The sequence below is a fragment of the Equus przewalskii genome, chromosome 5 (genome assembly GCF_037783145.1).
Source record: "Equus przewalskii isolate Varuska chromosome 5, EquPr2, whole genome shotgun sequence".
Taxonomy (NCBI): Eukaryota; Metazoa; Chordata; class Mammalia; order Perissodactyla; family Equidae; genus Equus; species Equus przewalskii.
This window is the reverse complement of record NC_091835.1, coordinates 57308566-57333445: the sequence shown is the minus strand read 5'-3', so window position 1 is coordinate 57333445 and position 24880 is coordinate 57308566. Positions and strand designations below refer to the sequence as shown.

The 24880-nt window shown below is 40.6% G+C and overlaps 1 protein-coding gene across 8 annotated transcripts in view; it reads right to left on the bottom strand.

Annotated features, from left to right (window-relative positions):
• The window catches only part of BICD1 (BICD cargo adaptor 1), a 211177-nt gene extending 186297 nt beyond the window's left edge, over positions 1-24880 (bottom strand). For 4 of the 8 annotated variants that reach the window (XR_011540362.1, XM_008536226.2, XM_070621013.1 and 1 more), the window contains exon 1: positions 23588-24777. Coding sequence is in view for 6 of the 8 variants with exons in the window: in XM_008536226.2 (XP_008534448.1) it covers positions 23588-23800 (213 nt within the window). In the remaining 2 variants the exon portion in view is untranslated. Of the gene's footprint in view, positions 1-23587 lie in introns of all 8 variants that reach the window. The other 4 variants (XR_011540361.1, XM_008536234.2, XM_070621015.1 and 1 more) reach the window with 4 other exon arrangements.

Sequence of the window (24880 nt, the reverse complement as noted above, 5' to 3'; positions counted from 1 at the left end):
TCTGCCACGGAAAAAAAAAAAAATCCATCTTTGCCAGAGCAGGAAGGAGGCCCATGAACCAAGTAACTCACTGGGAGAATAATTATACACAGTCAGCATTGTTTGGAACATGAGAAAAAGAAAAGCTTTTATTTAATGGAGTTTCATAATCTCAAGAAAGAATTCATCCACCATTTATTTTCAGGGAAATGTGGTGCTGCCTGGAAGAAGCCCAGAGGATCCTGCTGTTAAATCAAGATCCATGCAGGAAAAAAATTATCCACTCCACAATAACATGGCATGTAACACAAAGGCGGTGGTACCTCTCCAGCAGGGAGAGGGCCCCGTCAAGACAGGGACTCCCACGGGCTGGCTTAATTACAGCACAGCAAGGTGATCCACTACAAGAGACAGTGCAAACAAAACACGGCTGCTGAGATCCGTCCTGGGTCCTGGACAGATGGTTCTATTGCATCTCATTTGGTATGAGACCTTCTAGAAAAATCTGAAAATGGATACATGCCAACAAGTTTCCACTACCAGTATGTTTTTGTTAAAGCCTGCCATAGGATACTGTAAAAATAATCCTTGACCGGAGAGTCCATCAGAAGTATTTCCTGAGCCGTGACTGTGTGTAAGGGATAGGAAACAGGCTAAAGCAGCTCACCACCTAGTTTAAGCTTACCACCTACCACCGTCCTAAACCACACGGATTAAACTCTGATGTAATTCAAGGGCTTCTGATTTTTTTCAGCATGCTGCACACAAAAAGAAAAAGTAGAGGAGGAGCCATCAAACCACTGCCTTAAAAATTCGGAGATGACAGCAAACGCAAATTTACAGAAACAGAGTGAGTCCGCATGAGAAAACATGGTTTTAAACAAGGGACAGCGCACGGAAATCGAACCCAGCAACGAAGGCACCTGAACATTGTGAAAGCAGACAATTCAGCAACCACAGGGCCCAGAGGAAAACCTGGATAATCAGCCCCACAATGACAAAACTGGAATACTGTTTCTAAATAATAGCACTGAGTAAATTCTACCTTGCAAAATGTTTTAAAGAAAATGGATATTTAACCACAAACTTACTAAAGAAGGACCAAGTTATTACTGTCATACTATTTTGTGAAATTAATACACATCAGCTTGTCTGCATGAAGCAAACTACCGTCCCGGTCACTTTAAAGTCTACGAATTAATCAAAATCCCAAAATTCTTCATTCTTATGTATGAGCATACAATGACGCTACCTAAGAAACTTAGAGTTAATTCATAATTTCCATAGCATGTCTAGATACATATATATAAATACGCGCACATATTCATATCTCATACTCATAACTATGAACTAAGAAAACACAGCTCAGTGAGTCTGGATAAATTAATATCTGTAAAGCCCTTGGAGAGCTGCTGCACACATCACCAGCACTATGTAAGTCCAAGCTATCATTCCTACCATTTCAGAGGTAGCACTGCTGTTGTGGATATTATTATTACTGTTATTTAAAAATGCAAGTTTTGAAGTCACACTGCCTGATTCAAATTTTGGTTTTCTCATTAACTAGACAAGTTACTTAATCTGTCAGTGCCTCAATTTTCTCATCTATATAATGGAAGCAATAATAAAAAAACATACACTTCATAAGCTAGTGAGAGTATTGGGATAAGACGTGTTAAGTATTTAGCACAATGCCCAGTACATGGTAAGCGGTGAACACAATTTAGCATTTGGCCTGGGGGCCGGCCCCTTGGTCGAGTGGTGCAAGCTCTGCAGGCTCGGCTTTGGCGGCCTGGGGTTCGCCGGTTCGGATCCTGGGCGCAGACCTATATCACTCATCAGGCCATGCTGTGGAGGCATCCCACATACAAAATAGAGGAAGACTGGCATAGATGTTAGCTCAGGGCTAATCTTCTTCAAGCAAAAAAGAGGAGGATTGGTAGTGGATGTTAGCTCAGGGCGAATCTTGCTCACCAAAAAATAATAATAATAATAATAAGTGTTTGGCCTTGGTCTCCCAGCCAGTAAATAGGGAATCTGAATGAACACCCAGGTCTCCTGACAAAGTTTAGAGCACTTTCTACAGCCACAGTGCTAGGAAACATACAAAAGAGACCATTTAATCAAACAGATACAACTAAGCATTATTATGATACAGTAACATTGGTTGCACATGCTGACACTAAGCACCGAAGGCTCTATATGACGTAAATTCATCAGGTCAGACACTCCAGTAGAACATACACCACCCAACACACTAGCTTGTTCTCTTTTTTTTTTTCTGCTACGACTTTTTTCCTTTTTGAAAAATATTTAAAAATTATATATCTGAGTAATGAATCCCTGCAGTAAATATTTCAAAGTATTACTTCCGGTCACAAAAGCAAAATAACTTGTTAACAAAATAACCAACTTCAAAATACTAAGTATTCAGTGAAAACCAGAGTCACGATAAACCAAAACAGTGCTTTAGCTCCAGGTATTAATAGCTATTTCTGGAGCCATAAGCAAACCTAATAATAAAGCTCCTAAATAAAGAACTGGGGTATGGTTAGCAAAGAACCCGCTTGTTAATTTCTTAAGCGTATTCAACCTGGGCACAAAGTGGTCCAGGTCAGTATGATGGACATCCTTCTAGAGAGATCGGAGTTCACAGCAAGACTAGGAGACTGTCAGTCTGCAGAAGGAGAGGAGCGGGATCTGTGGAAGGGGAAGGAAGGAGATGCCCAGTCATTTCCCTTTTCTCTGTTCTTTTCCCCCATTCTCAAAATTCACTCATTAATTCATTTCTTCATCAAAATGCCAATTTCAGTGCTTATGGATATAAAGTTGAATAAGATACAAAGAATTGGGTAGAGAAATATGAAAATGAATAATCACAGAACAGGGGAACATTACTGCTATCTCAGGTTTTACAGGACAACACAGAGGGACATCAGCTAACCAGCTAACCAGAACGTGTGCTTTGGGTAAGGTGACATGCCAGCAGCTCCTGATGCACTGCCTCATTCAACAATAAACATCAGTCTTGTTTACTGTTTCCATTCAGCACACGAAGAAATGGAGGCTTCAAGAAAAGGTAGAACTCAGAATGGAATCTGCATCCTCTTAATCCAAGTCCAGGGCTCTTTGTAAGGCACTATCATCCTCCCCCAACTCCGCTACCTCCTCATTCTTGACTTTCTTTTGTCCTTTATTTTTCTTCCCTAGAAGAGCAAGAGAGTGTCAGCTTCTAGATCAGAAGTCAAACTCAAATGTCAACAGGGAAGTGACAGATGATGTAAATGAGGAAAGTAGACAGTAAGATGATGTGGATGAGATGGAATGGGGTGTGGGGAGTGGCAAAATGGAGATTCACGTCCTTTCTGAAGGAGAAAGACTCACTCAGCGCCGGCCCTCTGATGTCACGCAGAAACGCAGGCCCAGGGCTTTGTGAAATCTTCCAATTTTTTGAGAGGCCTGAAACCCAGATTTTTTTTATATAACTCTCCTCATTTTAAAAAAAGAAGCTCCCTACAACAAATGCTTCTAAATCACTGGACTGGATTCTGTCCATGGGGTATCAGTTGGCGACCTCCACTCTAGAGGAGAGGTGGTGAATCTCGCTGGCATTGTCCTCCATCACTCTGGTGTTTCACCTACAGCGTTTAACAACTAAGCGGTCATTGCAAAACAAACCACAGGACCGTGCGCCTACTGTTATCTGGACTTTTTTGGAATTCTGAGGTATTAATGAGACAGCCACATTTAATGACAGAGTCACAGTGCTGAAAACAATTTAGACATCCTCTGTTCCAAAATCCATCAAGTGCCTGACTCACTTCCTCAACATCCCTACCAAGCAGCCTTTTGGCTTCTGCTTAAACATCTCCATTAGCCAACAGGGAAGTCTCTCTCCTCAGAAGACCTGCTAATTTTCACTCTGCGCTTAGTCTTCCATAAAGGAAGCCCCTTGTTCATATTAAGTTGAGCTCTGTATCCTCGTACCTGCCACCCATTGGTTCCTGGATCGTTATACCTAGAACACAATATTCCAGGAGTGGATGGACTGACATTTATCATCACGTTCTGGACAGTATTTCTGTTCATACAAAGATCACATGAGCTTTTTCATGAGCCTAGTACCCTCACCTTTCTGGCCCTCAGGCACCCTGCCACGCTCTAGCACTGCAAGTGACTCAACGAAGACCCACGATAGACGGGAGAGAAAGTTGTTATTTGTACCAGTCACATTTTTCACTTTAATTCCAGTTTAAGGATATGTTTGTGCCCCAGTCTCCATGTTTCTAATCTAGAGTACACACATTGCTTCCTATAAATAATTAACTCTTTGGTTTAAAAAATAGTGACTTCCTGGGAATGCAAACTGGTGCAGCCACTATGGAAAACAGTATGGAGATTCCTCAAAAAACTAAAACTAAAACTACCATATGACCCAGCTATCCCACTACTGGGTATCTACCCAAACAACTTGAAACCAACAACCCAAAGTGACCTATGTACCCCTATGTTCATTGCAGCACTATTCACAATAGCCAAGACACGGAAGCAACCTAAGTGCCCTTCGACTGATGATTAGATAAAGATGTGGTATGTATATACAATGGAATACTACTCAGCCATAAAAAAAGACAAAATCATCCCATTTGCAACAAGATGGATGGACCTGGAGGGTATTATGTTAAGCAAAATAAGGCAGACTGAGAAAGACAAACACCATATGACTTCACTCATATGTGGGAGATAAACAAACACACGGACAAAGAGAATAGTTCAGTGGTTATCAGGGGAAGGGGGGTAGGGGGTGGGCACAGGGGGTGAGGGGAGCACTTATACGAGGATGGACAAGAAATAATGTATGACTGAAATTTCACAATGACGTAAAGTATTATGAACTCAAAAAAATCTTTTTTAAACAGAAAAGCAAAAGAAAAAAATACTTCCATTTTAGTTACTGGATGGGGTTGACTTCACAGAACATTAAAAGAGTATATAAGGCTAGTTTGATTTTACAGGAAGAAAAATGACAACATTTTAACTTTGTAACAGAAACTAAGAAATATGGCTACACATTCAATATGTATCATGAAATGTAGCCAACTTAAGTCCAGTAAATTACATCATAACTATAGGAAGATGCCTACTTTCCTGTCAAAGTGAAGAATCCTTTCCAAATGTTAAATGCTTTTGGCAGACACATTTTAAAATTCTTTTATAAACAAAGCATCAAAATTGGGATCCATAAGAATTTTCAAATTGAAATAAATACGGACTATTTTGTCTCTTAAATTTCCTTGTGAAATATTGTTTTTTTCCCTTCATTTTTCGTATCTCCTTATCATATGATTTCTGTATATTTCATAGCTCCGTATAAAGAAACTTAGGCGTCGTCCTGATTTCTCCCTTTGTTTTGCTCTCCCATCCAATTAATTAGCAAATCCTTCAACACACATCCTCAATCAGATCATTTCTCATCCCTAAGCAGATTCTTCTCCCCATCCGAGCCACTATCATCTAACACCGGAAATTCTGCAACAGCCTCCTAACTTGGCTCACTCCTTCCACGGTCTGCAAAGAATACCCACAGTGATCTTTGCAGAACATTTATCAGATCCCATCACTTCTGTGGCTGCCCGTTATGCTTAAAATAAAATCCAGGTTTCTTGTCAGGGCTCAAGGACTTGGTCACTGTCCTCCCCTCCAACCCCCTCTCTAACACACCCTCCCCCACATCTCCCCCACTCCAGCTTTCAGGGGTCTCAGTTGAGGGTAGAACTGCTCCCCTGGAGGGAGAGGGGGTTTTGGGAATGCGTGAGGGTGTTATTTTTTTCTTTTTAAGGATTTTTTATTTTTCCTTTTTCTCCCCCAAAGCCCCCCGGTACATAGGTGTGTATTTTTAGTTGTGGGTCCTCCTAGTTGTGGCATGTGGGACGCTGCATCAGTGTGGCCTGATGAGTAGCGCCATGTCCGTGTCCAGGATTCGAACCAGCAAAACCCTGGGCCACCGAAGCGGAGCGGGAGAACTTAACCACTTGGCCACGGGGCCGGCCCCCTTGTCTTCTCTTTTTATTTAGCTTTTTCCTTTTTATTTTTTTAAACTGAGCTATAACCGACACATAACATTGTATTAGTTTTACGTGTGCGACATAATGATTTGATGTATGTATATATTGGGAAATGATTACGACAATAAGTTTAGTTAACATCCCCCACCACACACAGTTACAATGTTTTTTTCTTGTGATGAGAACTTCTAAGATCTACTCTCTTAGCAACTTTCAAATACACAATACGGTATCACTAACTATAGCCACGATGCTGTACAGTGAGAGTATTTTTATAATCACTATGACTTGGGAGTGGGACACCACTGGCATTTAGTGGGCAGGGCCAAGGATGCTAAACATCCTGCAAAGTCCCAGGGCCCCACAACACACGGCACAGTTCCACACTACAGAGGATCGCTGCACCCAAATGCCAGTAATGACCGATTCCCACCTTTGGTCTTCACGTTTGCTGTTACTTTCAGCCTGGGACGCTGTGAAATCTTTTCCCACCTTGCTCTCTTTCTCACCATCTGGGATATCATCTCCTTTGAAAGGCCATGCCTAGCCCTCATTTCTAAAACAGCCTCCCTTACTAGCCTTGCTGCCTGTCTTATTATTCCCTTACCTTGCTTTATTTACTTTTTAGCACACAGCACTATGCGACATTATATATTTATTTGCTTACTCTTCTATTGCTTTCCCCTACTGGTATGTCAACTCCCTGAGGGCAGGAACTTCGTATCCCCAGCACCTAACAATGCCTGGGACATAGCAGGTGTCCAATAATCATCTGTAAAATGTCTACAATAATTTTTCTTATTTAGGATGAAGAATGAAAAAAAACTTTATTTTGATGTACAGTGTCATCTAAGCATCACTTCTACTGATTTTTTTCCTATGTCAAATTTTCCTTTTTTGCAATGGATTCTCAAAGAGTTGTTTTCACATTCCACAACTTTTTTTTTTACATAGCATGGAGAGGTGATAACAAATTTAAAATGTCCTAAGTCACCACCTAACTTTCACGAAATGTGAAAGGGGGTTTTCAATGAGCACAGTATTTTTGCAAACCTCAGAATAAAGGTGTAGCTTCTTCCGGCTCATGTGGTCAGCAGAGCAATGCTTCGGGGGGCAACAATAAGACACGTGCTGCCGGTCCCTTTTGCTCTGGGAGGAGCAACTCCTGAATCCACCAGAACAGAGAATGAGCATCACCTTCTGGCAAAAATGTTCACAAACAAATTTTCATGACCAAGAAGAGCTGAAAATTAACACAACATAATTTTTTTTTAAATCACACTTTGAGAGGGCTAAGTCAAAAGTTCAAACCAGGTGTAGGAAATGGGCTAAGGAGGAAGTGATAAGTGGGATGTGTAGGATTACAGCTAGATTTTAAAATATGATTTTCTTTAAATGTACGGAAGCATTATTTATTTAAATACACAGAAGTCTGTTAAGATATGTTAAAGAAGAATGAGTATAATTTGATTTTTTTATGTTCCACATGTATACGATCTATGCTTAGACAGGGTCTAGATTAGATACCAAATGCTAAACAGTGCTTTTCTTTGGGGCCTGGTATACAGTTACGTATGGTTTGTGTGAAATCGTTGGGCCAAAAGATTGTGTACATTTTATATCATCATACAGACTGCCAGATCACATTTTCAAAGCTCATAGCAATTCACACTTCCACAAACAATGCATGAGAATGCTGACATAGCCACACACTTGCCAACACCGTATATACCAATATTTAAAATTTTTGTAAGTCAATTGGTAAAAAAGTAAACACTGGTCATTATTATTAATTTGCATTCACCGACTACTAAGAATGCGCATCTTTCCACATGTTTATTGATTATTTGAAAATGTTCCTCTGTTTGTCTAGTTATAGTCTTTGCCCATTTCCTATTGTATTATTGTTGTTTTCAATCAACTCGTAGGAGCTGTACATTCGGGATAATAATCTTTGTAAGTCAACCATGTTACATTATTTGTTCCAGTCTGTTGTTTGTATTTGACTTTGGCTTATGGTGTGTATGATATTTGTTTATTTAAATTTCTATGTAACCAAATGTTTCAGTCCTGTCTTTTGATTCCAAGTTTTATATCTTGCTTAGGAAGATTTCCTCCACATTCACATTTAATGTGTTCTCAGGAATTTTCTTCTAATTAGAGTTCACTCTTTACTGATCCATTAAATCCTTGAATTTCTAGCGTAAAGTCAAAGAAGAGAGAAAGGATAAAAGACCATGACAAAGAAAAGTATAGAGGGAGAAAAAAGGCACTGGAGAAGTCCTATTTTTTAATGTTGAAGAGAGAGTTTTAACAAGATGCCAGATTGCTGAATTCTTCCTCTCCAGATTATTGATGTCATGGGGGGGAACCCTCAAATATATTGATTTGAAAATATAATTAAGCTATAAACTTCAGGGAAAATTTTTGGGTTTAAAACTATCTGAGCACAAACAATTCTATGAAGTTTTTTGGGTTTTTGGTGAGGAAGATTTGCCCTGAGCTAACACCTGTTGCCAATCTTCCTCTTTTTTTGCTTGAGGAAGATTAGCCCTAAACTAACATTTGTGCCAATCTTCCTCTATTTTGTATGTGGGTTGCCACCACAGCATGGCTGATGAGTGGTGTAGGTCTGTGCCCAGGATTTGAACTGGTGAGCCCTGGGCCACTGAAGTGGAGCACACCAAACTTAACCACTACACCACAGGGCTGGCCCCTAAAGTTCTTTAAAGTGAGAAGAGGGACAATGCCATTTTTCAAAATATTAAAAATGAAGTAATGTAAACTGATAAAAAAAGAAATTAATTCCTATGTAAGTAATATTTCATCTGAGCTTTTTCCATAAAAGTTTTCAATTTTACAGGAGTATGAAGTTATTTATAACTAAATAGGCCAGTTGACTGGGAATCAGTGGAGAAACTTATTTTTCCAATGACTGTGAAATGAAGGAAAATAACCAAAGGAAGATTTTTCACAGAGCTATAGGTAATAAGATGTTTCAGATGCTTAAGTTGGAAATATGTGGCTCAAAAGCCACAAAAGGGACTTTGTGGATTAGAGCTTGTATTATTTTTTAATACTTTCTGAAAAGCTCTTAAACAGTATTTTTCTCCAAAGTGACTTCTTAAGAATTAGATCACAGATCCCATTAAGGTTTCTAGCAAAACCTAATTAGACAATTGAGTTCCCTTGTTGGAGCTTGTGTACTTTGCTTATAAAAATGCCAACAAAGTCTAGGACAACCACAACCAGACACTCAGAATCCCCTTCCTTAACACCTACTGGGGAGAAGGAAATCAACAGCGTGATCTGCCCTCACTCACTCGCTGCTTCTTTGTAAATGTTGAATGCATGTCAAAGCAGAGAGCCAATGAGAGCAAAGAGGAAGACTCCTAACGCAGAGCAAAACGGGTGAAGTATCCCACCAGCTATCAAGAACTTATCATAAAGCTCTAATGGAAAGACAATGTGGTGTTTGCACAGGAATAGACCAACAACTAATGGAACAGAATAGTCCAGAAATAGACCTATGCCTACATAGACACTTGATTTATGACAAAGCAGAAATTGAAGATTAGTGGAGGAAAGAGAGACTGTTCAATAACTGGTGGCGTTGGGTAACTGGCAATCCAATTTTATGGGGGGAAATTATGGGGAAAAAAACCAAATTAGATTTCTGTTTTATATCAAACACAGAAATCAATTTCAGGGAGAATTAAAGATTTAAATATAAAAGGCAAACCATAAGACATCTGGAAAACGATATAGGTGAATATTTTTATGAGCTTATATAGTAAGAAAGGCTTTCTTAAACAAGAATTTTAAAAAGCCAATCTATAAACAGGAAAGAGTGATGAATCAATTAAAATTAAAATTACGAAGCTCTCTTTATCAAAGAGAACCCCAAAAAAGTGGAAAGATAAGCCACAAACTAGGAAAAGAGATTTCCAACATATATAATTGAGATAGGCTTAGTGTATAGAATATAAAGATAGATATATACTCCTACAAATCAGTAAGAAAAATATAAACAATCCCAGCAGAAAAATGGGCAAAAGACAAGAAAAAGCATTTCAATGAAGGGGAAATATAAATGCCTATAAACACTTAAGAAGATGCTTAACCTCATTAATAGTCACAAAATGCAAACTAAAGCTACAATGAGATACCGCTTCACATCTACCTCACTAGGCAAATGTTCTCAAGTCTGACCGTACAAAAGAATGAGAAGGATGTGGAGCCGATGGTGCCTTGTTCCTTGTATATTTTTGCAATTTTAAAAAAATTTTTGCCTTGGGCTCACATCTTTTTAGAATATCATCTGTGGTAATTCTTTCTAGTCCACCATGACAGCAGGTTTCTTCAAAGCACGTCTGTACGTGCTTCTGACAGATGTCTGCAGGCACGACCACCGGGGATCACTCCAAAGCAAATTCTGACCTTAAGGTTTTTTGGATTTCAGCCCCTCCACACACACTCTGTGCGAACAGTCTGCAAACGCTGGTGAGAGCCAATCGGTGGAGTGTGAAGTCTGAGGAGAGATGCCCAATTTTCCGTGTCGTCCCTGTCGGAGATGGGGTAGGACAGTATATCCAATTCTCCCTTACGCTGAGTGTGAAATCCTTTGGGGTCCAAACCTGGAGGGTTCTAGGCTTTGTCTCCTATTTCCTCTACCCTACATGGCCCATAGAAACGATGCTCAGTTTTGCCTCATTCAGCAAATGCACCCAAGGCAAACGTCAGCGCTGACATACTGCCTACTTCTAAAGGTTCTTGCTCTAATTCAGTTTTAACGTCTCAGCATCCTTACTATGAAGTCAATTCATTCATGTATTTTAAGGGCTAGTTTTATATTTATCTAGCATTTTTAAGTGTTCCCAGCAGAAGGGTTAGTCAGAAGTCCGAGACCACTGTACTGCCAGAATCAAAAGCCAAAAAATCAGTTTTAAAACATAAAGCTAACGATGTTACTCTCCTGCTTTGAAATTTTCAATGCTTTTCCCGTGGTATATAAAGTTTAAGCTCCTTACCACTCCCATAAGTGGCCTGACCTTCTTCAAGGGGCATAAGGGAGACTCTCCCAGAGGAGAAGCGAAATGGAGGTTGAACCTGAATCAACGGCAACTGAGAGAAAAGACAAGAGACAGGAGGCCAACGACAAAGTAATCCTAATTAGCAAAGCCAATGGGCAAGGGAGTATTCAAGTCTCGTATCGACAGAGCTCAACATCCAAGTCCAATCAATCTAAGAATCTAAGTCAAGACTGCAGGGCATTACGGCTCTCAGAGCCCAGAGAGTCGGGAATCCGAGGGGTGTATGAAAGATCAGGGTCACCAGGAGCAGCACCAGCCCAACCACATGGAAGGACAGCAAGCACTGAGGACCCAAACCGAAGCGGAATTAACGGATGGTCACAATGGGGGTAAGATCGGGAAGCTGCCACTCTCTCATTTACAAGAGGCCATGAGGCTAAAACAAAGCCTAAAACACAGCCAACAGAGGGCATGGGAGCAGCAGATACTTCCAGACTCCTTGTTAGCTGGAGGTACTTCTTACAGTGTCACTGCGCCTGGCTCTCCTGTTGCAGACTTCATTACAGTCAGCTACGCCAAAGCCTTGGCTGGCAGGGACCGACAGGCCTAATTACAAGGCCCTTCATCCACAGTCTGGCCCCAAACCATCTCTCCAGGCTCACCTCCCACCTCTCCTCCCATTTCAAATACCACCTGCAAACAACACAGCTGCTGACAAGCAACAATCTCTCCATCCTTCCCTCCTTAGCAACCTCTTTCCTCTTCCTGAACGACTCTGCTCCTCCCATCTGTCTGCAAAGTCCTTATCATTCTTCATGCCCCCTCACATGTCGCCTTGATCAAGAAGTTTGCTCTGATTCCTTTGAGTTTGCTGCCCTCCACTTTGGCATCCTATCAAGCACAGACAACACGTTATTACCTTTGTTATTTTACTATTATTATCAGCATCACATCCCTCATTTAGCAGTGCCTACTATGTGTCAGGGACTGTATTAAATGCTTTACATCAATTTTTCTTTAACATCCCTAGTGATTATGCTCCTCCATTTTACAGAGGAGGAAAGTGAGGTTCATAGAGTTTTAAGTATTAGCCTAAGATCACATAGCTACTAAAGGGATTCAAAAATAGATTGTTCTGACTCAAAAGCCTGTGATCTTGCCAGTAAAATATCATAATCACATTTGTGCATGTCTATTGCCTCCAACAGTAAATAACTAACTTAAAAATACAGACCATGTCTTCCTCATTTTTGTATACCCAGCATAATGCTTGTCATATAACTGATGCTCTCTGAATATTTAATATATGAATGAATGAATGAATGAAAGACTAGCATTCATTCCAGGCTCTCAGGCGCTAAAACATCAGCTGTAGCACAGAACCAGTAACGCACTGTTGAAACTGTCTTTATGTCCTACGGTCTACCAGGTGGCTGATATGCTCCAGAATAAGGACAGAGAGTAGACCAGAATTAGGTGAAGATTCAGGTACAAAGAACCTGGCAAGTCAATCTAAGTCAGTCATTTTTAGTAAACTGGTATAATTGGTCAAACAAATGGTTATTTTTTAAACAAGTGGTTTATTCCAAGCTTTTTTCAAAATTGCTGGCTGTCTAAATAATTTCATCTGTATTTTTTTTCTAGCCTAAATCAATGTAATACCATACACATCTATTAAACCCTTGTGATGAATGAAAAAAGAAAAGAATGCAACATATCTCACGAGCTGTCAGGTTGATTTAAACTCCTTTCCCATGAAGGAGGTCAGAGTCTTGCTTGAATGCACACACAGGTTATCTCAGTGGGGGGAAAAGGGCAGAACTTTGTGACTCTTTGGCTCAAAATCCTCTAAAAGTTTCTCCTCTCCTTATAGCAAAAGCCAAAGTCCTGATAACAACCAAAAACCTGCTCCATCATTTGACCCCCATTCCCTCTCTGACTCACCCACTATTCACCCCCTCACTCAACCCCTCTTTGCTTTCCTTCTCAAGCAGGCTCTCTCTGACTATTGAAAACAGCAACCTCTTCTCACTTCACACCCTGCCTCCTCCTGTCTCCTCTATTTTTCTCTATACCATTTAGGACGATCTAACATTCAATTTTATGTATTCACTATTTATTGTCCCCCCTTCTCAAGAATGTAAGCTTCATGAACATGGAGATTTCTGTGGGTTTGTTCTCTGCTGTAGCCTTAGCACCCAGATCTGTGCCTAACACACAGGAGGCACTAAATACATCATCATTGTAGAAAGAATGAACAAATCATATTTAGCTTTCTGCGACGACCTATCTGCTCACAGTATTTACTTTGGTGTCCATTTTCCAAATTTCTAAGTCACACTGGCCTCACAAATTAAGATGAAACTTAAAATTTTTTCACTTGGAATTGATCAATGATGACCAAATTCTCATTGGTCTAGAGTTCTTTTCATTGCCTTTTCCCGAAATGTCTTACTGTAACCATCACCTACAAATGTAATTGCGGTTTTGAGATCCCAGTCTGAATTTTAGCAAATTATCCCAAACACTTCAACGTGGCTTGCAAAGATATATTATTTATTTTGGTAAAGGGAAAAAAGCACACAAAACTTGATTGGAAATAACTATGTTGATTAAGATAGAGGACCTAAGAACTCTTAAGAAAGGGTTCTTAAGAATTCTAAACCATTTTAAAATATTTGCAAAAAGGGAATATTCTTGTTGTCCAGATCATTAGAACTAGATCATTAAACCAAAGTTAATTCTGAATTACCAACACTAATCAAGAGCCTTAGCAATTTTTAAAAAATAACCCAGTCAACAATTCAAAAGGGATTTATAATTGGCTTTTTAACACATTCTATTATTTCCTTTTATTCTCTCTAATTGTTGCTTTTCCTTTTTAATTTTATTTTCTTGAGATTTGAGCTTAAAGGCTCTTTGCACACACCAGCATTAGCAGAAAGAAAAACAGATTGTGATTTAAAGAGTAAAAAATTGCCGTGCATGCCAAAGAGATCATGTGCAAGGTGACAGTATCTTCGGCTCCACAAAGGAAGTCATGGACAAGATTAGACTCATCCTGTCTCCATCTAGTTACCTCATGCTGAGGTCAACTTCAAAAAATCTCCTAAAACTTTCTAGAAAATGGCAATCAGTGAGCCTTATCAACAAGGCACATCCGTGTTATAATATAAACCTCTTTCAGTTTCAAAACTTGATGGCTAAGGGCTCTTCAACAGTGGCATTTGATTCCACATTAGTCTGCAGTATGCGAGAGAAAAACAAAGACCCATCATTCTAAACCTTCCATTACAGACCCACGCCAAACTGGGCAACAAACATTCCTAAGGAAATTGCTACTGTTATTGTGTACTTCCCATAAATGTAAACAGGTTTCTTATTTTCAATCCTAAATTTAAAGATAGAAACATAGCAGTTGAATATTACATTTTAGAGTAGTGCCATTTCTCCATAAAATAATGTTGAAAAACAGTAAGCATGTACAACCAAAAGAACAATGAAAATAACCTCAGATGTTAAAGATCAATCCATCGAAGCAATTCGTTTTTAATATTCTATTTTGGAACTTGTAAAGTTGGTATAAACAACTGCAAGCAGAATAAAGCAACAAAACAGACAAAACAAAGAAATAACTTTTAAAAGAAACTTTAAACAACCCTGAAGAATAGAAAATTAAACACAGTCTAATTTAACAAACATCTCTAATATAGTTGAGTCTTTGATGATGTTTGTTAGTTTTCTGAAAGGCTTTACAGCGTCAATTCCAAAATAGAGAAGACAAGTAAAAAAGACTGCACAATTAAGATTTATATCTTAGCTCAGAACTTCCCAGCTTTTCTTACCAAACACTTCTGTTCCTACGGAGTCATTTATTCTCAGAGTTGGAAGTATCTAGAGAAGAGGTTCTCAGCCCTGGCTCCACCTGGGGTGGAGATGGGGGGTCACATACTGAAGCCCTGGCTCCTCCTCCAAGACTCTGATTGAACTGTCTTGGAGTGGGGTCCAGGTAGCAGTATTTTTATAAACCACCAAGGTGATGCTTTGTGTAGTCTGTATTGGACGTCACTAGTTCTGACTCATCTCTTCTAAAAGAAGAGCTCAGGCAGTATCTAGGCTCTGCTCAAACACTTTCAATGGTTGAGACCCAAAATCTCATTCAAAAAATCCAAAGGCAATATACTACTTTACAGATGCTCATTTTTCAAATACGAATGGTTATTTTTACAGGGCATGGTGACCCATCATTTCCCCTAACAACTGCAGAGTTCCAAGATCCTTGCCCTTGTCCCTCTTTCTAAAAATCACTTCCCCCAATTTCCAGATGACCAGCTCCTTCTCATCATTCAGGTCCGGGCTCAGATGTCACTCCCTGGGAGAGGCTTTTCCTGACCACACTTTCCCCAGCAAGCCTCCACCTTTTCACTCAGGGCACATCTCCCATCTGAAGTGTGTGTGTGTTTCCTGACTATCGCCTGGTCTGAAACAAACTCCATTCAGGCAGCTCCACCTTGTCAGTCTTGTTCAAGGTTGTATCTTGAGCAAGTAGCACAGTGCCCATCATAGCAGCCACTCAATACATATTTTTGAATGAATAAATGAAACAGAACAAGAGGTAATGGAAAATCTAAAGCAAAAAGAAAAACTCAGATAGGTATACAATGTAAATAGTTGGCAAGGCAGATTACAAAATATTGGACTAAGTGTAAATGACAAAATATATAATCATGTACGCACATGTATGTGCAAGTGTGTGCACGTGTGTGTGTATGAAAACAAAGATTCTGGAGGCTCTAGACTGCCATCAATGCAACTATATAGCTTCAAAATGTATAAAGTTAAAGTGAAACTTCCCAAAATTTACAGAGATAGTCATCCAATTTTTTATTATGCATCAGTTTTTTCCTGAAAATCAAGCACAACATAAATCAAAATTAAGATAAACTTTTCACACACTTTGAAAACACTTGAAATGTTCAAAAGTCATACATACTGTGAAATGCTAAACAGAAAAATTTAACCATGTTGGAAACACTGTGAGTCAGGGGGAAGAGAGTATAAAAAATACAAACATATGTACACTTACATGGAAGACCTAAAATAATTTTCAAAAACCTCAGACTAGGAGACGGACCTTTGAGATTATTCCATATAAACCCCTTTCCAACCACAAACCCTCCAGACAGTATTCCCAGCACATGGTCGACTAGCCTCAAACTTTTTGGTGATGGGGAACTCACTACTTCATAAAGAAGGCTGCCTCATTCATTACTAGACAACTACACTTGTTAGTTCTTTATTTTGATCCAAAGTCTGTCTTCCAGGGACCCACTGGGCCTCGCTCTGCTCTCTGAAGCCAAGTACAAATAGGTCGGTGAAAACAACCTCAGTGAATCAGTTCCATACAGTACAGGCGTGACTAGAGAAGAGAATCTGGAAGGGAAATGAGTTTGGGCCAGGTGTTCAAAGGAGAACTATGAATTGTTTTTTTTAAAAAAAATTGTGGACAGACAGAGTACAAGTGTGAAAAAGGTGGGTTATGCTGGCTGGAACCGAGTGACCAGAGTGGAAATAGATTGGAGGAATAAAAAAACCGTTGATGCAAAACCCCAAAGGCTAAGTGAAGTTATTGCAATTAAGTAAGATTATTCTGTACTTCGTAAAAAACAGAACAAATTTGAAAAGGACAGGTTAATAAGTAGACTAAGTAACTCTAAAACACAGCGTCACAGAAATTTAAAGATAATAAAAATCATAGAGCTTATCTATTCCAACCCCTTAATTTTATAGACAAAGTAATTAAGTCCCAGGAGGGAGAGGTATTCATGGCCACTCAAACTCCTTCCACCGTAACAAGGAAGAACACTTTTGCTGAACAATCTCCTGTCTTGTACCCTCTTCTCCCCATCACCTGCATAACATGCTGAATCTGAGATGCTGTATAAGATCCTAACCAACTATCTCAAAACTCAACTATCACAGAGCAAGGATGGGATAATGTAATGAGGCCCAATTGCCTGAATCATCTTGGCTTCTCACCAAGACCCAGAATAGACAGGATGTGGCCACCCTGCAGGACTGAGTCTCGCTGGCCATGGAATCCAGCCACCTATTATGCTGATACACCGACCTCCAGCACCAGCCAAGAAGACAAGGAATCAAAATCGCTGCTAATTCACCCACAAAACTTTCCATCTTTTCACTTGGTATTATCACACAGGCCTGCCATGGGACAACCAATTCCATCTGTTTCTTTTACCCATAGCCACACCTTTGTTTTCTCTCCCACTTACCACCCAAGCTATCCTCAGGGCAGAACCTGGCCCTCTCCTCCCCTCCCACCTCCCAGGGTCACCCACTCTCCCTGAGGCTCTCTGGTTTTCTTCCCTAGTCTGTCCGGATTTTCTTCACACTTGAAACATCAGTGCCTTAAAAATGCAGCCCTGTTCTAGAAATATCTGCATTTTAAAATGACGTACTATTCAATGAAAACTGCCAGCTTGCAGAGTAATATGTATGGCATGACGTCATTTTTATAAAAACAAAAGAACAAGAACAACCAAAAATCCTGTGTATGAATTCATATGTTTAAAGATATTTAAAACAAATAAAGAAAATACTCGCTAAAGTATTAGCAATAGAGACAGAACTGGTGGGGGAGGAAGGGGAAATTATTAATTTGTATATGCTTTCATGTAACTTGGATTGCTGCCATACACCATCCTAATCACACAATTGTAATTTTTAAAGAGCAATCAAACTTTTATGATAAAAAAAAGGAAAAACAATTTAAAAGCGCTAATGGAATTTTAAGTATCAGTCAGCAAGGGGTGAGTGCTGTTGCTCCCAGCCCTTCTAACCCAAGAGGTCAGCAAGGGCTAGTTTTCCATTTAGGCTGCCCTTGGGGTCCCCGCTGTGCCAGCCTAGCCCATTGTTTACTAGTTTGCACATTTCCTAATTCAGCATGTAATTAAACCGGTGAAAACATTGTTCAATTGTTCACATCTTCCACATTGTGGAAATTAGGTCTGAATAAAATGACAACCAATTGCACAAATTATTCATTTGTTTTATTAAACTGAGGGGTCGGCCCTGTGGCCAAGTGGTTAAGTTCACGTGCTCCGCTTCAGCGGCCCAGAGTTTCGCCACTTCAGATCCTGGGCACGGACCTAGCACCGCTCATCAAGCCATGCTGAGGCGGCACCCCACACAGCATAACCAGAAGGACCCACAACTAAACATATATACAACTACGTACCAGGGGGCTTTGGAGAGAAGAAGTAAAAATAAAATCTTAAGGAAACAAATTTAAACTGAGAGTTGAGTTTTTGAATTTATTACACAACTTATGAAGGAAATATGAATTAAAGGGGCTCATATAACTTGGTCATCAACCTCACCCTCTAAAACCACCCTTCCCCCATAGTACCTTCCTTTGTAAATGGAACCACCTTCTATCCATCTTAGAAGATTCTCAACTCTACTCTTTTCCTCACTTTCCACATCCATTCACATCCAACGCCATGTTCCACCCTACGCCTCCTAAATAGCTCGTAGGTTTGCTCCCTCCTCAAAGTCCCTACTGTTCCTGCATGGCTCCAATTCACTCTCTGAGACCTACACCACGACCTTCTGAATTGCACCTGTGGCTCTGGCTCAGACGTCCCACTCTCTCAGGTAGTATGGTGCAATGAAAAGCAGGCTTCTTCCTAAACCAGGTTTCACCACTCAGCTTTGCAGTCTTCAGAAGAATCTTTAATCTAAGACCCACTTTCCTCATCTGTATAATTCGAGTCATATCTACCTTGTAAAAGGACTGTTAGAAGAATTAAAGATAAGGCATGCAAAGCCCATAGTCCTAAATGTAGAGCTTTGTACATAGTTCAATGCTTTAGTATTCTTACTATTTTCTTATCTGTAAAAATGGGCACTACGCCTCTGAGTTACTCTGAAGAATGAGACAAGATGGAAGGCATCAAACACAGTTACTAAGTGTTTCCTTTCATTTCCTTTTAATGGTTCCCCTCCCCAAGAAAAAATGTGGCCGCTGCCACTTTCCCAATTTCATCTCCTGCCACTTGACTTCACATGGCCCCTCTCTTTTAGCATAACGAATTATTTAATAGTACAATTATGTCTCTCTTCATGCCCTCCTCTCCTTCACAGCTATTTTTAGAGGTATAACTTTATGTGTGAGAAAGTCCTTTACTATGTATTTCAACATGCAAGTAATTATCATATTTTCAAATTTGGAATGCAATAGCTATAAAGAACAAGAGTACTTAAGAGAACGATAGTGCAGAATATTTGTAAACATGAAATTCTGAAAAAATCTGCAAACCTTGCCTTCTGTACCTGTTCATGTAAACATGGTGAATGTGATGAAAGACTATAAAATCAAGCTAAATGATCTCTAAGAAATAGCTCTGTCAGAGGTAAAATCTGGAGTTGAAATAAAAAGAAAGGATGATGCAAGTTAGAGCAATTAGGTCAAAAAAAGAAATGTAATTCAAAGCGATCATGTTTGTTTGTTGAGGCTGTTTATAAAGTTTCCAAAAGCATATGTTGATATATTTTAGATTTTTACATTAATTTACTAATAAATATGATAATAAATATAATCATTTCTTCTTTAAAAACAATAAGAGAGAAAAAATACTAGCTTAGGTAAATAAATTAAGTACTAACTTTCTCTATGTTTATTTGTATATTGGAAAAGAAATCTGTGGTTATTTTTCCCTGTATGATTTCATGATTTAGAATTTACAGAGATAAAGCTAACAATCTTTCTAAGCATATAAGGAAAAAAAATTAGTTCTGTTTAAACATGAATCCAGACGATTAAATGGCTTTCATCAGGTCCCTAATGTGACAATCTCTAAAAGAGTATAAGTTAAATGTTTATTTCTTGAATGATTTAACTATAGCCCTGAAAAAGCACAAAGTTGGCTCCAGGAGGAGACGCTGCTCCACGCTCAGAAAGTGCTTCTTCAGCAGTTGGGCTCTATCCTCGGCATTAGGGATGAGAAAATGAGCAAGAGAATGAGTTGAAGATTCTTAGTACATAGTCTACTGTAACCTAGCTGCAAACCTTTTCGAAAGTTGTCACACAGACATGTTTTCTAAAATGCTACCGGGAATGCTGAATCATTCCTTTCTAAGGGAATCTTTTTAAAGTTTACTACATTTTAAATTTCGAACAATTTTTACGTTTAAAAAAAAAACTTTAAATTCGGGGTACCTTTTTAACGTATGTATATTTCTAGTTTTCGAATTATTTTAGAACATGACTCTTCTTCAAACACTATTTTGGCCTGGGTGACAGCCACAGTGCTGATTTACGCACATCCCAAACATACAGTCAGCCAGGCCGGGAACATAACTGGGCACGGGTGCTCCCCAGGTCACTGAAAAGCAAGGATTATTTGTGAGCTTCTAAAACTATGGTCAAGTATTCTAGTGGACATGTTGCTTTGTCCAGGCGCCCAAAGATAATATAAAGGAGGACGTTATGACGATGTCAGAAGTCATCCTTTTTTCAGATCCTTAGTACTTTGCTTTCAAGTGTGTTCTTTTGGGAACAGAATTACAGCAGTCATGGAGGCACGGAGCAGAGCCCCAAAGGACAGCAGCTCAGGCCAAAAAGCAATCCAGACCGAGGAAAGACATCAGAAAAAAATTACTGACTTCATCATCCTGATTTTGTACATCTTCAGGCAGCCCTGCTCACTTGCATCATTGTCACAGCAGACACAGCCCGGGAAGGAGGGCAGCCACATTGCTGGGTGCTGACTCTCGAAAACAAAATGAGCTGTAAAGACTGAGCTGGGTGGCTACACTGCAAAGCCTAATGTCCAACTTGGACTTAATACAGTGTTCCTCTGCTGACAGTCCCAGAAGTGATCCAGTTATTTTTAAATGGATCGTATTTGTTGAAAGAGCCTAGAAACAAGCCAAAGATTTCTTTTATACATGGCTTAATAGATATAACGTGACAACATTGTTTACTATATATACCTGAAAACGAACAAACCTTCCTTTTGAAAAATCAGACCACTCACAAAACATGTTTTTCAAAAATGGGTTCTATATGATATCATCGTTGGAATGCCTTAGTTTGCACAATTATTTGGATTTACTTTTCAAACAGGAAATATTATTGAGACAGATTTAGCTCATTTAAACAATAATCACAACTAAAGTGTACATCATGTTTAAAAGATGAAAATAACAGGTCTCACTATCAAATAATCAGGTATAATGATTATTTTATTACCTTAAAATACATTTTTATATAATTATGTAAGCCAATTCATCAGAAACCCAAAATTGAACTATATTTATGCTAAATGCAACTCAAAATACACATGTAAATAAGTATTATTCGGTAAAAATAATCCTGATAAATTTTTATTAACCTCCTGTTATACAAATATGCTTCAGATTTTTATAGAGAAAATTTATAATTGGTATTTGCACTATTCTGTATTAAGAAACTGATGTTATACTATTCCCACAAAACTTTTTTTCTCATTTTTCCCATTATCGCTGATGAAAGTAATACAGGTAGTTTTTAAATACCAGTCACTTCCTACACTTCCAAATTTTCTTAGTCTTTCTCTGACACTAACCCATATTGACTAGTGAAAGCTTGATAAAAGTGTATCTTCTTCTAGTATAAACTTATTCTTTCACTAAATATTTATTGCTTGCTCACTCTGTGCTGGGTTTTGTATTAAAGGCTTTGGTTGCGAAGTAAATTAAGACAGCTTCCTCCCCTTAAGTGCTCATGGTCTAGGAAAGGCAGACAAAAATGCATTGAGGTTTACTATTTAGGGCAAGTGCAAACGACACAGAAATCCCCCTAGAAGGGTTGTTTAAATCAAGCAGGAAGGTCAGTTGACAGTTACACTCCATTTCACTAAATGAAGTCCACTTCCTTCCTCAAGGAGGTGATGGCTTACCATTGCCTGGTTTGAACTTCCTTGTCTTGGTAAAGCAGTGTTGACAGGTGTAGACAACATCAAAACATCTCTGAGAATTGCAATCACCATCCTGTTTCCTGACTCCACAAGGTTTAGCATCATTGAATTTAAACATATCAGCCTAAGAACTAATCTAAATTGGCAAATACCAGTAAGTCCAGCTGTTGTTAAGAACAGACGTGTGCATGGTAAGAAAAACATAAACTAGAAATTTATAGCCTGATACACAAAAATCAGATTTCTAGTTGGGGTTTTTACCATATATTTATTTTTTGGCATTTAGACATCAGAATAAAAATAAAACGTACCTGACAGTATAAATGCTTACCATTTTATGTACTAAATTAGAAGACAAGTTGATTATATATGTCTTAAGTCATTGTTTTCAACTGTAACAACACAAGACACTCCCCGAAAAACTGAGTACGTTATAAGAAAAACATTTGTGATATTATTATACACCAAATTAGAATTAACATTTAAAATGCCAATATGCACCTAAAAATAAGGACTTGTCACATAGAAAAGCAGTGTGTACATTTAAATTTATAACTGGTTACGTGCTACCCATAGTGCCTCAGGAATCAGGCAAAACAGACTGAGTTCCTTCAACAATATGTATATTTCCATATGAGTGTTTGATAGGAAATCAAAGCATATTCATTATTTTCCTCTAATACATTAGCCAGTCTTTAAAAGAAGCCAAACATCAAAAGACTAAAAGAGGACAAGTGTCCTACACGGCCCATTTGTGATACTCTGGTTTCATAAATGTAGTCATTTCAAACAGAAGAACCTCATTGAAATGCACAGCTACCCATGTATTTGAAATATATCACTTTTCTGATCATTTGTGGGGAGTTAAATTTTCCCTGGTCAGGGTGACCTTATCAGACTTGGGCATGGCCCAGCCTCACTCAGAGGTGAAATCAAGACAGAGGGATCACTCAGCAGTTGTTTTTCTCCTGCAGCCGGACGACAAGAATAACTAAAGCCAAAAAGAATGAAGACCGCCCAGCCTTTGTCAAATGGGATTGGCCGGGAGTTCTAATCACAGTTCCCTCTCTTATCAAGGGGTGGTTACGGCCAGCAGAAGGCTGAGGTACCACAGAACCTGAAATTGTGGGTCCTCGACACAAACCTACTCATCACCTTTGTGGATTATGGGATTGTCACTGAAACCTGAGTTTGAAATCACAGCAGTTCTGAGAAGTTTGATTTATACATTCCAACCCAACTGAATGTCGCCTTAGAGCGCTGAGACTTGAAGACTTATGAATCTCCCTCCCCCACAGCCTTAACAGCCCTTGCCTCCCAAATTCCAGCTTACACATTCAATCCCTGGGCAATTTTTCTCTTGGGGGAAAAACAATGGACTCTTTCAATCTTCAGTTATCAACAAAGGACTCTAAGATGAAGAAACAGGCCTTTCAACAGCATCTTTTCCGACTTCTTTATAAATGATGAGTGGGCGTTGGGGGTGGGGGACGGGGGCCGAGGAGGGAAAAGGTGACAGGCAACTCACCTCTTTCAGCTGCTCCAGCTCCTGTTTGAGGCTGTCGTACTCAGCCTCCAGCTCGTCATACTGCTGTTTGAGGGTCAGCTTCTCTTCCAGCACCACCAGCCCGTACTCGGCAGCCTGGATCTTCTCGTGGGTCGTCTCTGTGAGCTCCTTGGTCAGCCTCTCTATCTCAGTCTTATAATGGTCCACAGTCTGCGATACCTCTTCTGCGGCCATAGCCCCGGTGGATGGAGGCAGGAGCGGGTGATGGGGTGGGGGAGATGGATGCAAAGCAGGCAGGGGAAGGAAGAAGGAAATGGGAAGGGAAGGGTAAAAACGGAAAAGAAAAGTGTAGCTGGATGAATGAGCAGAGAGCCAAGCCCTGACTGCTCCTCTGGCAGCAGCAGCTACACTGCCAGGGAAACTGACGAGAAATGCAACATGGAGAATGCAGGGAGAGGATCAGGGCGAGGCGGCAGCTGCTGCCGCATGTGTCCTCTGGGCCGGCCCCTGCGTGCGGTCAGCAGCCGGTCGGCATGGCCTGGGCTGCGGCGGCCAGGGGCGGCGAGGGGCTCCGGATTCTGCTTATTCAGAGGCGCCCGGCCGCCATGTCTCCCGGGCAGCGTCACTGCAGTCTCCCCCGGGTCTGGCGCGCTCCGGCTCGCGTCTCGCTCGCTCGCTCCACCTGCTCGCTCTGGCCGTGCTGCAGCCAGTGCGGAATGATGCAGTCTCGGGCCCGCTCCCTCCCTTCGCGCCTGGCCGGGGATCCGAGCAGGGGGCGGGGAGGCGGATGGAGTCAGCGCGGGGGGAGGAGGGCAGGATCCGACGGAAACATCCCGAGGCGCCTCCCGCCGGGCGCACGGGCCACGCCGCTGGCTGCACCGGGGGAGGGGGCGCGCGGGACGGAGGCCGAGGCCGAGGCGGAGGCGGAGGCGGGGGGACGCGCGCGGGGAGGGAGCCTCTGCCCTGCGCGGCTCGCCGCGGGCGGGAGTCTCCCCCAGAGCTTGCCCGGGGGACGTCGAAGCCCCCGAGAGTGGCGTGGGCGCCCCAGCTCTCTCGCTGCGAAGAGAGCTCAAGCTCAGGAAACTGCCTGGAATCGGCGCCTTCCTCAAGGAAAAGCAAACAGTAACTAGCGCGCTCGGGGCCCGCGCATCCTTCTTCTCGTCCCCCGGGCTTGCAACGTCCTTCCCTGGCCGCCTGCACCCAAACACTGTGCTTCCAAAGCCTTCCAGACGCGCCCCAAGGCACCCGCCGGTTTCCGCCCTCTTCCTCCCCGTTCCTTTCCCTAGTTTGGGCTGGTTCGCCTCACACTCTCCC